The sequence below is a fragment of the Syngnathus leptorhynchus genome, chromosome 9, assembly GCF_054491065.1.
Source record: "Syngnathus leptorhynchus isolate UIUO chromosome 9, UIUO_Slep, whole genome shotgun sequence".
NCBI lineage: Eukaryota > Metazoa > Chordata > Actinopteri > Syngnathiformes > Syngnathidae > Syngnathus > Syngnathus leptorhynchus.
Genome location: NC_141203.1, coordinates 2,527,782 through 2,543,001, shown reverse-complemented (window position 1 = coordinate 2,543,001; position 15,220 = coordinate 2,527,782). Strand labels below are relative to the sequence as shown.

Here is a 15,220-nt window from a genome sequence, read left to right as displayed (position 1 = left end):
ACAGTCTTGAGAGCAAAAGTATAAGCTTGAATAGGAAATGAACACACGAGGCGTGGCATTGTTTGGAGCAAGAGTAGTCAAGTCAAGTCAAATTTATTTCTATAGCCCTAAATCACAGGGAAGTCTCAAAGGGCTTCACATATACAAAAAATTGACCATTAGTCTCAAACATCCCCTGATCTTAAACTCCCAGGAGGGCAAGAAAAACTAAAAAACCTACTGGGGGAAAAATTAGAAAAGAGTAAGAATGAACTATTTTTCAGTTTCAAATACGGTGATGAAACCAGATTTCATTCACTCACAAATGTGTTGAGTAAAATCATATGTGCCCAGTTAGGTTGACTCACTACATTCCAATGCACATGACACTATACCAAATTTTTGCATGATTTCTGTTGATAATTCTCAATGTTTATGGCCAAATCACGAATCACGCCAACTCACTTCAAACCCAGGGACCAGAGTTTTCTCCATCTTCTATGAGCCTTATGGTGACATTCTTGGTGTAGGCTGAGTACGCTCCTCCTCCTCAACTCGTAAACAAGGCTTTTTTTTTTTTTTTTAAAGGAAAGCTTGGGGAAAGCAGGGGAAATGCCCAAAACAATACAATGTATGAAAAGGAGGCAGTGCACATCAATCTAGAGCGTCTCTGCTGGGGGTCACCCTGAGGTGAGGGGAAACTGGGCTCCATGACTGAGTGGGAGGCTGGGAAGGATCCACATGCTAAACGTAGCCTGATCTTCATCAAGCTGCTACGTGTAGTTTGTTAAAAAGTTTTAAACTTTGTTGGCTGACTGGCACCCTTGCTAATTGCATGTTAATTGGCAGTATGTAGGTACTGTGCCTTGCAAAGCATTCTTTCATCATTAGTCCAAAGGGCAGCAGACTATTGTCAACAATGGCGGTTACTAGATACTCCCTGGAATTAAAGTGGAATTTAAAAATTTTAACCAAATGACTTCAACACTTTTATTTTATTATATAGGTTCCGGTAAAGGTATGTTGTTACTCAGTGCGCCAGATCGCCGCAATCCTGATCATTTTAAACAATTTCAAGATGTACATCTTATTTATAGCCCCAAAGACCCATACACATAGCAGCAGAGCCTTATGAATCCTTTTCTTGTCTGGCCTCTTTTTTGGGGGCAGCCTTCAGTATGGAAACCAAGTCACTCTGGGGATTTCTTTTATGGCGCTAACAAGAAACAGCTGTGAGACAAGAGGGTCTCAGAACAACTAGATTGGTTCACAGAAACAATCTCTTGCAAAAGAATTGGAAAAATCCAATAAAAGCAACATATACCGTATTTTTCGGACTATACGTTGCGTTTTTTTTCTTAGTTGGGGGGGCCACTTATACTCAGGAGCGACTTATGTGAATTTTTTCACCAATTTTCAAAATTCAAAAATCCACGATGTAGTGAAACCGCGATAAACGAACCGTGATGTAGCAAGGGATTACTGTCATTTGAACTGCAAGTGACGTCAGCGGCGCGGCACAGCGGTTGTTTACATAAAGGACAAAGGATTCGATCACGGGATGACGAAGGGCCCCCACGTTTGAAGGATTTAATGATATGGAGTGACACAAGGGTTGAAAAACGTATTTATGTTATAGTTATTTGATATATTTTATTTCGTGTAGCAACTTGTATGTTTTTATCGTTACAGTTCAGTAGTTGTTGCTCGTTGAAATCGTTTTGTTAAATAAAGAGCCGTTCACCAAACACACGTCTTTCCTGGTACTTTGTTAACGCTACAATATAGTTATAGTTGATAATATTGTTGTTTAATGATAGTTATTTTATATATATATACTTTATATATCGTTATATGGGTCTATAGAATAATTAGAAATGCAACTCACGACCAGTCCGACGTCAGCGGCGCATACGCGGCGCATTCGCGGGGCATTGTCTACAGCAGCATATGCGGCGCATACGCGGCATTGTTTACATAAAGCACGATCGATGGATTTAATGAATTGGAGTGACACAGATGGTTTGATAAACATGTTATTTATGTAATCGTTATTTGAATAACTCTGAATGTTACGTCAGGCCCGTTCTCAGCTGTGTATATGTCACATTAGCATACCGTATTGTTTAGCCTGTTGTTGGTGGTTCATGTCTGTTCTTGATGTTGGATTTTGACAAATAAATTTGCCCCAAAAGTGCGACTTATACTCCGGTGCGATTCATATATGTTTTTTTTTGTAACTTTAATGTGCATTTTATGGCTGGTGCGACTTATGCTACGGAGCGACTTTTAATCCAAAAAATACGGTAATTGTAAGACAGCGGTAATTACAATAACCATTTTAGAAGGACTAATTGGACCAGAGTCATGTATTTGATTTTTCAAAACAATGAACCCAGTTGTCTTGATTGAGGAAAAAAATACTAAGGAGTTGCAAACAGTTTAATGAATAAAAAGGGATGCATCGGGAATAGATTGTAGGTTCCATTTTTAACTGAAAGCAACAGTTTTACTAGAATATTTGAAAATGTCGGTACGCTGGCTTGTAATACAAATAGTTGTGTCAAGTTATTGGCAACTTCAAATCACCAGTTCAAGCAACTTCAAATCACCAGTTTAAGTAGACACGTGCTGTTGTGCACTGAAATGACAATGTGTGATAACACTAAAGACCTGTCATTGTTTAGCAAAAGAGCTTGCCTTCCTTAGCACCAGACTAGAACTATATCAGTTATGTCATGCAAAATTTTCCACAGTATCTTTGAATCATCAAAATGTTGTTTTTACAGTGTAACGATTTTGGTATAAAGAAACTTTATTTTAAATGATATAGGTAAAAATAGCAGACCCATTTAGAAGGTTGCTGAAGAGGATCTTTACTACTTAAAAAGGATAAGTGTCTCATTTATTCCTGTCTTTCGTGATTCCAACGTACATCCTTACTGCAGGGTAAAAAAATAAGTTATGACAGGGTCATAACAAAAAAGGTAAAGCAGGGAAAGAAACTGAGAAGTAAAAAAAAAAGTCCAGAAACCCATTGCATCACACCCTCTGAAGCTCATCTGTACCAAATCGAATTGAAAAGTAATCACACTGAATTGAATTGTTCCATTTATCGAGATTGAATTGTATTGCACCCCTCTAGTTACATATAGAATTGATCTTTATTGGAGAGATGCACATACCTAAAGATTTTCATATACACTAAAAGGATAAAATGTACCGCATTTTTCGAACTAAAAGACGCTCCAGAGTACAAGTCGCATCAGCCATAAAATGCACAATAAAGAGGAAAAAAACATATACAAGTCACACCGGAGTTTAAGCCGCAATTTGAGGGAAATTTATTTGACAAAATCCAACACCAAGAACAGACATGAACCAGCAACAACAGGCTAAACGATACGGTATGCTAAACGTGACAAACACAAACGAGGAGCTGAGAACGGGCCTGACGTAACATTAAATAACATTCGAATAACTATAATATAAATAACACGTTTATCAAACCATCTGTGTCACTTCAAATCATTAAATCCATTGATCGAATTTGTCGTCTTTTCTGTAAACAACGCCGCGTGTGCAGCGCGCCGCTGACGTCGGACTCGTCATCAGTTGCAGTTCAAATTATTCCTAACAACCAACACATAAAGTATATGCCATAACTATAACATAAATAACAAGTTTATTGAACCACCTGTGTCACTCCAAATCATTAAATCTCCTGACTCCAGAAGGCCGTATCTGGCCTTGAGTTTGACACCAGTGTTATATGTGATGCAAATCAAATTGTCAAAACAACATAATGGTCTGCTGAATTATAATTGATACTCTTGTTTTATTTGTGTTCACGTAGTGGTATCATTTGCGGTATAATGGGAAAATTCTAAAATACATTTGGATAGTTAAAAAGAAAATTCCAAGCAAGGCTTCAATGTTTCACACACAGCTAAAGACTTGAGTTTTACAGTTTAGAATCTAAAAGCTGAGGGGACCATCTAAATACAAAACCCCGCAATTGAGTCTGCGCCTTTTAACTGGAAGCGCCTTGTGGTGCGGAAAATACGGTAGGCTTACTTTGTCACCTTCGTTGGCATCAGGCTGAAACAACAACTATATATTGTTTAGTTGCATCTTCTATATAAATTATTGACAAATATAAAGTAGGGCTTAACGATTAATTGCATTTGCAAATTAATTGCAGTTTGATAAAACATGACTTGCTAATTGCAAAGGCTGTAGTTCGACTGGTCATTAAAAATTAACTCACCACCAAATTTTTTTTTGCTGACAAATTGTGTAAACGGGTGTCTACTAATGCTGTCTACATATCCAAATTCACACTGCACTGAATGTGAATTTGTCTTTCTGTCCTCTGATTGGACGAAAAAGGAATTCCGACGTCAGTGTGCCGTATACAAGCAGCTCAGTTTTGTACACACCTCTTTAGTAAGTCGGAATTGGAAGAATAGCATTTGCAAACATCTTTGTTAGGGATGGGAATCTTCACCATCAAAGCGATACGATACACATCTCGATACACTGCCAACGATAAGATGCAATACGATTCTCCCATCTCCTGCGATACAGTACGATTTAATTTTAAAACAATCCAATCCAGTGCGATATGATACGATGCAACTGCATCTTACAGGTCGTATCGATTTTCCGATGCATATCAGTGAATCTTCCCAACCCTAGTACAATGTGTATACTAGGGATGGGAATCTTCACCATCAAAGCGATACGATACACATCGATACATTCTCAACAATTCGATGCATTCATGATTCATGGAATTGCCAATGATAAGATGCAATACGATTCTCCCATCTCCTGCGATATGGTGCGATACAATACGATTTAATTTTAAAACAATGCGATCCAGTGCAATACCATACGATGCAACTGCATCTTATAGGTCGTATCGATTTTCCGATACATATCGGTGAATCTTCCCAACCCTAATCTTTATATCAATTATCAGGTTAGTGATTGATTAGAATAGCATCTGCTTAGCTTATTTAGCCCAGCTTGTTGTAGTATAAAAAAATATTTAGGTTGTAGCTTAGCCAGAGAACGTCCAACACTGTCCCCCATCTCAAGCCCAAAGGTCCTCCAGGCAACACTCCATTCGACTGCTGTTTTCAAATATTAGTGAGGGGCGGCGCATGAGTCTGATATGGGGGGGTGAGTCCTCCTTTAAGAGCAGAATGGAGTGAAGGGGAGGGGGGTCAGAGCAGGCAGTGCTGTAATTAAAGCCAGCGGTTGTAAGAACTTTCAGTGACTTTTCCTTCTCAAGAGACCTTGACGCAAATATCTAACCCATTTGACTTTTTTGCCTTACGAGGCTTAGAATAATAATGAAAAAACACAGTGTGTGTTGTGTATTTTGTTGACGTATGTTGGAGCGTGCGTTGGAGCCAGTGTGTTAGCTACCAACGGCTGTTTGTTGTGTCCCGCCCACGAAAAAGAAAAGGATTGTCAATTTCCGATGCCCCCGAAAAATATTTTTGGGTGGTGATTGGAAAGGAGGGGTGCGGTCGGAACTTTTTTAATGCCCCTTCTACATCAGCAATGATCCACTATTGGAAGTCTTGCTTCCAAAAATGAAAAACAGTTAGTTGGTTGCATCTTATGGCAAAACAATTTGAAAAAGGATAGTGCCGAACTAAGCTATCAGCGATAAGAACATGAGTTCCACTATACATTTCATAAGTGAAACAAAAAACAGATCCAAAAGATGATCGTTGTTGTATGAAAGCATAGTGGTGTTTATAATTACGCACAATAGGCAATGTCACATTTGGTTGACAACATGACAGCCTAACAGTCGTGAACTCGGAGGTGGTAGGTGGTACACACATGGAACAGCCATGTGTGTAATAGATCTGTGAACAAGAGTGTGGATGTGCACTAAAGTACCGTAATTTTCGGACTATAAGGCGCTCCGGAGTATAAGTCACGGCAGCCATAAAATGCACAAGTGAAAAAAAACATATAAGTCGCACCGGAGCATAAGTCGCACTTTTGGGGCAAATTTATTTGTCAAAATCCAACACCAAAAACAGACATGAACCAGCAACAACAGGCTAAACGATACGGTATGCTAACGTGACATATACACAAACGAGGAGCTGAGAACGGGCCTGACGTAACATTCAGAGTTATTCAAGTAAGTATGACATAAATAGCACGTTTAACAAACCATCTGTGTCACTCCAATTCATTAAATCCATCGATCGTGCTTTATGTAAACAATGCCGCGTATGCGCCGCATATGCTGACGTCGGACCCGTTGTAAGTTGCATTTCTAATTATTCCACAGACCAATATCACGACATATAAAGTATATTTCAAATAACTATCATATTAAAACAATATTATCAAACCATCTGTGTCACTCCAAATCATTAAATCCATCGATCAAATTCCTCATTCTTTATGTCAACAACGCCGCGCGTGCGCTGCAGAGATCTAGTATATAACTATATTGTAGCGTTAACAAAGTACCAGGAAAGACGTGGGTTTATATAACAACAATATTATCAAACCATCTGTGTCACTCCAAATCATTAAATCCATCGATCAAATTCCTCCGCACGCGCGCCGCACGGATCTAGTATATAACTATATTGGAGCATTAACAAAGTACCAGGAAAGACGTGGGTTTGGTAAACGGCTCTTTATTTAACAGAACAAGAGTTCAACGAGCCAACAACTACTGAATAGCACACACACACACACACACGCACGCACGCACGCGCACGCACGCGCACACACACAAACTTGACTGCTTTGACTAATTTTAAAGCTAAAGTCTCAACTGATCAACGTCACAAACACACATCTGGGTGTGGTGAAATTTGTCCTCTGCATTTAACCCATCCCCATGTGATTTTGATCCATCCCCTGGGGGAAAGGGGAGCAGTGAGCAGCAGCGGTCCCGCGCTCTCGAATCATTTTGTGATCTAACCCCCCATTTCCAACCCTTAATGCTGAGTGCCAATGGGTCCCAATTTTATCTTTGGTAACATTCTTTGGTAACATTTAGTCTTTGGTATGACCCGGCTGGGGTTTGAACCCACAACCTTCCAGTCTCAGGGCGGACACTCTACCACTAGCCCACTGAGCTTAGACCCCAAAACATGCACAGACTCATTCACAAATTGACTGCCTAGAAAATCTGCACAGTTGCTGCTTAGTTTGAGGTTCCTTTGAGCTTCTCACAATTCAAGAAATGTCACAAGATACCTTTTAAGATAAAACTGTAAAGCATGATTCCAGTGTTCACGTAAACCCTTTTCCACTGATTTTTGGCAAGCAAACAAGGACAACATTTTTAAATGGGGCAGTATTCTGAATGGATTCATTTAAATAATGTGACAATTTTCTTGGGAAAACGTTTTTTTGATGGTAGATTCAAAATAGCTGAGAAATGTGAACTATGAAACAGACTTATGTCTTTTAACTGGCTATTTCATAATAATAAGTATGATGAATTACCTCCGCCGTACAAAACTTTGCGGAGGTTGCATGTAGAACCGCAAAGGTCTTTTAAATATCTTATGCAAATGCAGATAAAAAGATTGTCACTTTAAGTCAACATAGAAAGGGTACCTGTCCAATCATTTTTACTTGGCAAAGTATTTCTTCATTAAGGTATGATGGTTTCATTTTTTTTTTTTTTTTAACATAGTCTCCGTTCCAATATACAGCCTTCTGTCACAGATCGGAATGGAGCAGGGCGACCAAGTGCAGCTTGGACCAAGGTTTATTGAGCAAAACAAACTAACCGACTCGACAAACTGACATGACTTAAAAACAAGAGGACTGACCGAGAGGGACGTGAAATAAAAGACGTGAAGACATTAAGACTTGACGACAACAAGACATTACAACAACAATGATCCAACCGGCAGTGAGGGGCAGACAGGACTTAAATACACGACAGGTAACAAGAGGCAGGTGAGAATGATCACACTAATCATGGGCACACAGGAGAGGAGTGGCGAGCAGACAGACAGAAACCATGACAACAGACACATAGTAAAACGGCTGGGGACGAGACGTTACACCTCCTTTCCCATCTGCAGTCAATACAGATGACAAGTCTTGACTTGAATTTTGCCAGGATAAGTGTGCTAATTGGCAATCAACCAAACACCCAACAAGTGGAAATGAACAGGCAAATGTTCACATTAAAAAGAATGCCATTTAGATCTAGCAAAGTGGAAACAAGAGATAGGGTCCAAATGGTAATGAGGTTCTGTCAGTCCTTTTACTCTTGGGGATTAAGGCAACATCTTCGGCTTTAGTTAGTGGTTATCCCCGAGACAATAGAGACAATAAATAGTAAAACTTTACAATGCAAATTGCTGCTTTTCCTGGAAATCTGTGGAAAATTCTTTGTACAAACATTACCCCCTTTTTTTTAATGTACCCCTCGCTGTCAACTCCCCCCTTTGTTTCATGGAAATTTCAGATTGGCCAAATTATCTCAAAAAGTGCTTTCAAAGATGAATACAATACTAATGTGAAGGGAGAAAAAAGAGTTTTATTATACTTTTATTGTGAGTGTTTCTAACTTATTTTACCAAAGCAAATGTAATAGAGGCAATGTTATTTCCACCTGTATTTCTAAATTGCATTTTAACCCTGCATGGGGCACTTAGAAATTCAACATTTTAACCAGCAATTATGATTTCAGGACTTTTTGTGACTGTTGTTCCAGCCCAGATTTAGTGATTAGCCAATTTTTTTTTACACATTTAATATCAAAACATTTTAATGATCATCACATTTCTTAGTTGACTGATTGGGAGAAACTCTGAATGGAATCTTTTTAAGCTAATGCTCTAACAGTCCCCATGAGAGGTAAAAAAAAAAAAAGGAGATCAAGTTGAGATTATGACTGTTGTGTTAATACGCTTCTCGTGCATTTTCAACATGTCGCTATTTGTTGCAAGGACGGGACGACTCGGCTTCTCTTTGAAGCCTGAGACAAGAATTCACAGGTTCATGTCGATCTGTGGATTATATCAACTGGCAAGCAATGCGGACATTGACACATCTTTTACTCATACAAACTTTTTGTATATAAGGCATGTTAAATCTTCTAAGGAATTGTCATTATTGACATGATGTTTAAGGGTGTCATTAAAGTCAAAGTCAGCTTTATTGTCAATCAACTCACATGCCAAGACACACAAAGAGATGGAAATTGTGTTACCCACTATCCCACGATGACAAGACATATAACAAAACAACCAAAACAACAACACAAAAAGTAAAAACAAGAAGGCACAAACAATGAATAAACAAGAGCGACAAATAAATATGAATAAATAAACAAATAAGAGGAGCAGAAATGGAGCAAGTGTGCATACAGCAGACAGTCAGAATACAGTGCGAGAGTAGTGCAAGGCAGCCAACGCAACCCAAAAGGTCAGGACGTTATGCAGCTGAGGGCAGAGGGAGGAGAGAGTTCAGGATCCTAACAGCCTGGAGTATGAAGCTGTTGGTGAGTCTGGTGGTGCGGGAGCGCAGGCTCCTGTACCTCTTCCCAGAGGGCAGCAGATCAAACAAAGCGTGAGCGGGGTGACTCACATCACACACAATCGTAGTCGCCTTGCGGGTGAGACGGGAGGTGTAAATGTCCTTCAGGGAGGGGAGTGAAGCACCAATAATCCTACCGGCTGTGTTCACTGTGCGCTGCAGGGCCTTCATGTTGTATTTAGTGCAGCTACCACCCCACACTGCGATACAACTGGAGAGGACGCTCTCAATGGTGCCACGGTAGAAGGTGGTCATGATGGCTGGTGGAGCACCTGCTCGCCTGAGTTTCCGTAGGAAGTACAGGCGGCGCTGAGCTTTCTTCGCCAGTGATGCAGTGTTGGTGGTCCAGGAGAGGTCTTCACTGATGTGCACCCCCAGGAATCTGGTGCTGCTTACTCTCTCCACCACAGCACCGTCGATGGTCAGTGGCAGGTGTTGGGCGTGACCCTTCCGGAAGTCAATAACAATCTCCTTGGTCTTGCTGACGTTCAGCTGGAGGTTGTTGTCCCTGCACCACGTGGCCAGAAGGTCGACCTCCGACCTGTATTGAGTCTCGTCGCCCTAATCTTTTACATAAATGGTTTCAATCCTCATCCACTGAGTCCTGCCACACTATCACAATGTATCCTTGCTACATATTATCTTTCATAAAATTATTTATTTTATTATCTAAAATACAGTATTGTGCGTTTTTGTGGCAGTTGTGCAATATTTTTTTAATGTGATGCCCACAATAGACACTGATTTTTGTCTCACCCAAAGACACAAACTTGGTAACTTACCTCGGAACTGTACTTATCATGTAAAACAATTATGTATGGACGATTTTTGGAATAAATGTGGCAGACTACACAGGGGAAGCAAGATAATTCTTTTTCCCGTTCTTGATTTACTTGTTTATTTAGAAAATGTTCTATGGTTCAGAGAACTGTGGCCAGAACAGATATTGTTTATTCTGCTGTACCTGTATCCACTACCATCACTCATCTCATACAATATGCACTGCCTGAATGAAGGGGCACTGTAATTCACCACAAATTTTATATTTTCACACAAACAAGCACTATTGCTGAAAACCCACCCAAGATATTGTCACAAAGGCTGAGGGAATCAACATGACAACATCCAAAGGTTGGTTGCTAGACCTCTTTCTTGCTTTATAAATCAGGTAATTAATACAATTTTCGACACTACCCTTGTGGGGACAAGCGGTATGGACAATGGAGGGATGGATGGAAATCTGCAGATTTGTAAGACAAATATTTTATGTGATTTAATTGTGTACACTTTACAGTATGCTTAACGTCCCAAACGTGGATGGTAGAGTCTATAGTTGCTGTATTATATACACTATAATTCCCCAGAGAAATACAACATGTATGATTACCGTATTTTTCTTACTAAAAGTCGCTCCGGAATATACGTCGCATTAGCCATAAAATGCACAATAAAGTGAAAAAAAAATACACAACTTTTTTTTACAAGTCACACCGGAGTATAAGTCGCATTTAGGGGGAAATTTATTCGAGAAAATCCAACACCAAGAACAGAAATGAACGAGCAACAACAGGCTAAATGATACGGTATGCTAACGTGACATAAACACAAACGAAGAGCTGAGAACGGGCCTGACGAAATTGACAGTTATCCAAATAACTATAACATGAATAACACCTTTATCAAACCAACTGTGTCACTCCAAATCATTGAATCCAGCGATTGTCCTTTATGTCAACAATGCCGGCTGCAGTTCAAATTATTTCACAGGCCCATATCACGATATATAAATTATATATCAAATAACTATTATATAAGCAACAATATTATCTAACCATCTGTGTCACTCCAAATCATTAAATCCAGCGATCGTCCTTTATGTCAACAATGCCAGGTGTGCGCAGCGCGCCGCTGATGGCGGTTGCAGTTCAAATTATTCCACAGGCCCATATAATTATAAACAACAATTTTATCAAACAATCTCTGTCACTCCAAGTCATTAAATCCCGTGATTGAATTCTTTGTCCTTTATGTAAACACCGCCGTGTATGCACCGCGCCGCTGATGTCAGTTGCAGTTCAAAATACAGTAATCCCTTGTTACATCGCGGTTTGTTTATCGTGGTTTCACCACATCGTGGATTTTTGAATTTTGAAAATTTGTGAATAATTTCACATATAAATTGCTCCTGAGTATAAATTGGCCCCCACCCAAACTATGAAAAAAAACGTGACTTATAGTCCAAAAAACACGGTATACATTTTAAGACACATATTTTTTGTTTACGCCGAAAAGATCCCTGAGTAACATGGCTGAGGGAGCTGCAGAGTGCAACACTGTGGTTAATTCTTTTCCCCCAGCAATGTTTCTACAAGGGTGAACCACAGCTGTGTCTCCAGGCGAGGGTGGAGGAGTGCTGGTGGTGGGGGTGACAAGGCCGACCACATACTGTCCATCTCTAAATCAGCTCACCACTGTAGAATTGGGTCAGTTTACACAAGTGCCTCCTGCCTCTGTTTACAGTTAATACACATTTTTTGTTTTACCATGTTTAAACTCTTGAGATGTTTATTTTGTCTCGCTTACTGTGAGCTTTACGGGAGTAAATTAAATTATCCCAGAGCAAAGGTTAGTCTGGGTCAGAAGCAAGCAGCAAATTCATATACAATGATGTTCACAACATGTTACTATCAATTACATGTGTTGGCCTGAGGCAACACCTTAGAGGCGGAAAAAAAGCTGGGCACCTTATTGAGCTCAGTCCCATCAGCTCTACAAACAAAACAGGGAGGAAGTGTCTTAGAAGCAGGGACGTGGATTATACTTCACATACTGGGAAAGAACGTGAAGAGGGGAAGTAGACACCAAAGAGAATTATGAGACTCAAGGGATGGGGAGGAAAAAGCTGCCTGATGGGGTGTTGGTTAATCCCCTCAAGCATCCATATATTGCTTTACCACTCCTTCTCTCCCACTGCTTGTAAAAAGCCACGGAATGTAACATGTTGTCTTTAGGCCCTGAGAGTTTGTACACCCATCTGCCACACAGATTTATTTGCAACTGTCAAAGCTATGTTTGTTTTAAATTATCTTACACATTCAGTCTTTATCATACTCTTGCCCAAACAAACAAATATATTATATTTTTCTTTAACAAAATAAGTTTGAATCCTTCTTTGGGATTTTGGGGAAAGAGAGCCAGTGAATGAAAGTAAATATCAGACTACATAATCTAAGAAATGTAGTTCAGATCGCTGCATTCAAATAATGCATCTATTTGATAGCAGTCTGGCTATACATGAGCAGATCACCAACAAATAGAGGTAGAAACTGACTTCACAAATGGTTTGTGAATATACAGCATGGCTATAGAAAAAGAAAGACATTGTTGGACAGAAATAATAATCAGCCCTTCTTGTGATAGGTTCTTTTAGAAGCACAGTAAATTGTTGATAATATGCCTCTGTAAGGACAACAAGGAACTATTACTAAATGTAATTAGAGATTACGCGTGTTTTTTGCTTAGAATAGTCAATACATATGTGCTAAAAACGAACTGCACAACATGTTAGGTGTCTTTAGAACCCAATCCAGTTGTACAGCACTTCGTCATGCCTTTGTTTAAAATTAATGTTTTATTTTGTCGGAGCCCAAAAAAATAATTCCCTCATGAATCCTGTGCCCCGCAGCCATTTTTCTTCCTGTTCTTCGAGTGAATGTTCCTGTATAAAAAGAGGAATTTGCTAATTCTTTCAACTAAGAATGAGGGCCAAGAAGTTAAAACCAAAGAGGGCAAAGGTATCTGGCTAGCATGCGGTCATCTCTGCATAACGCTGACCTCTGAGCCCTCACCCCATTCCTCTACCTCTCACAGTCTGTGAAAACTAGAGGAGCATAAGAGCCCCATTTAGGAGTATAGAAAGAAAGGCAGAACTCTTTTCTCAGGAAGATTAGTGGCTGTCCTTTTGGAGTAGGGTTTTGGATAGAGCAAGTAGTGGGGAGGAGGGCGTTGGTTTTTTTTTTTCTTTCTCTGGGACATTTTTCTCTGCCAAGGGGGCCGTGACCTGCTCCAGAGCACCCTCCAGAGAAACACGACTAGGTGCATGAGCAGCATCTGAAATGCAGCAGTGATAGCCATGATTAACATGCTACTCTTTATCTCAAAGGCACACTCTACTCCGAGCAGCAGTCATTATACTTCTCTTCTTCATCCATCTGCCTTATATTCAGAAGGAGCAGCATATACAATCAGGGCCCACATTGCTGTGAGTAGACTCAAGATGAAAGGCTGAAAGGTGCGCTGTGGTACACCACCACAGATACGAACAGCTATGAGTAACAACACAGAAACTACAACATGCTTTTATGCTAAATGACATTAGTAATTGTCATGAAAGTCATGTCTGTAAACTGGCCAACCCTCTACTATGTATGCATATATACACCGCTTAGGCGGTAACCAGTGAATCAATCTGCTCCAATGGCCTGGTACGGACTAAGACTATAAAACAAGTCATACAAGTCTACAATTGAAACAGACCTCAAAGGTAACAGTGCTCACGGTAGCACACACGATTCAGGATTTGTTAAGTATGGAAGTAGAGGCATGTTTTTCAGTTTTCCCTTTAGAAATGGTTTGATCTTTTACTGTCCTGGAAGCAGGCACCTTATCTGAACACAGGTTACACTGACATAGTTAAGGCTCAGGTTAATGCAGGCTTGTAAATCCTGGGGCTTTGGAGTCAGGTTGCAAGTGACAAGCCTGTGGAAGCAAGCCCTGGAGCTATGGAAAAGATGCAGGCTGTCTCACCAAATGTGGGGGCCCATTTAGAACCATTAGCAAGGCTTTAAGTAAGCAGTTTGATTCTTATCTTACAAACTGTGGCTAACCTGCACTTTTTGTACTTGCAACTCAAAACTCTTTCTTTTCTGTACCATAGTACCAGTATATATATTCGTCCCAAAACACATTGTTCCTTTGAAGCCACACACACACACACACACACACACACACACACACACACACACACACACACACACACACGCACACACACGCACACTATATATATATATATATATATATATATATATATAAAGCATAAAGCTAAAGGATTGGAAATGGGGAAAAAAACTGAATGGATTTGAGTGTGTATATAAAATTTTTATGTTTCAGTTATTTATTCTTTCATTTCTTGTAGACTTTAATGTAGTCTCTGTTGTTTGGACTCGATATTCCCAAACACAACTAACCTAGATAAATAGAGCCTCTTTAAGGACAATGTTTGTCATCTTAAAAAGGATTCTTGATGTATACACATTTGCCCTATTTTTCTTTGCTTATGCATGCTTAAAAACTGGATCATATAAGGAATAAACTAAGAGACAACAAAAGCAGAGCAAGGACAATCAAATGTTCCATTTTTTCATTTCCCCCCGAGGGTTTAAGTCAGCTCGATGATGGTATGAATGATTTGCTCCTGCAGTAGCCCTCAGATGATGTCTCTGTGGGTTTTCAAAGTCTACAAGTTGAGTCCACCACCAGCATTTAGTAATTTATAACATGGGTACCTCAGAGGCATGAACAAGGTCCCGTGACCTCGTTAAGCCCGCTTTTCGTCATATATCTGCTAATGAAAACAAGAGCTCTCCTCTTTTTATGTTTATTTTGTGACTTTGACCCAACATGC

General features: G+C 39.8%; 1 protein-coding gene across 3 annotated transcripts in view; it reads right to left on the bottom strand.

The window, feature by feature from the left end:
* The window catches only part of gli2a (GLI family zinc finger 2a), a 91,859-nt gene that overhangs the window by 51,139 nt on the left and 25,500 nt on the right, over nt 1–15,220 (bottom strand). The window contains exon 1 of one of the 3 annotated variants that reach the window (XM_085919879.1): nt 7,600–9,581. The exons of 1 other annotated variant lie outside the window; for it this stretch is intronic. Coding sequence is in view for 1 of the 2 variants with exons in the window: in XM_085919878.1 (XP_085776004.1) it covers nt 7,818–7,875 (58 nt within the window). In the remaining variant the exon portion in view is untranslated. Of the gene's footprint in view, nt 1–7,599; nt 9,582–15,220 lie in introns of those variants that run through there. One more of the 3 variants, XM_085919878.1, reaches the window with a different exon arrangement.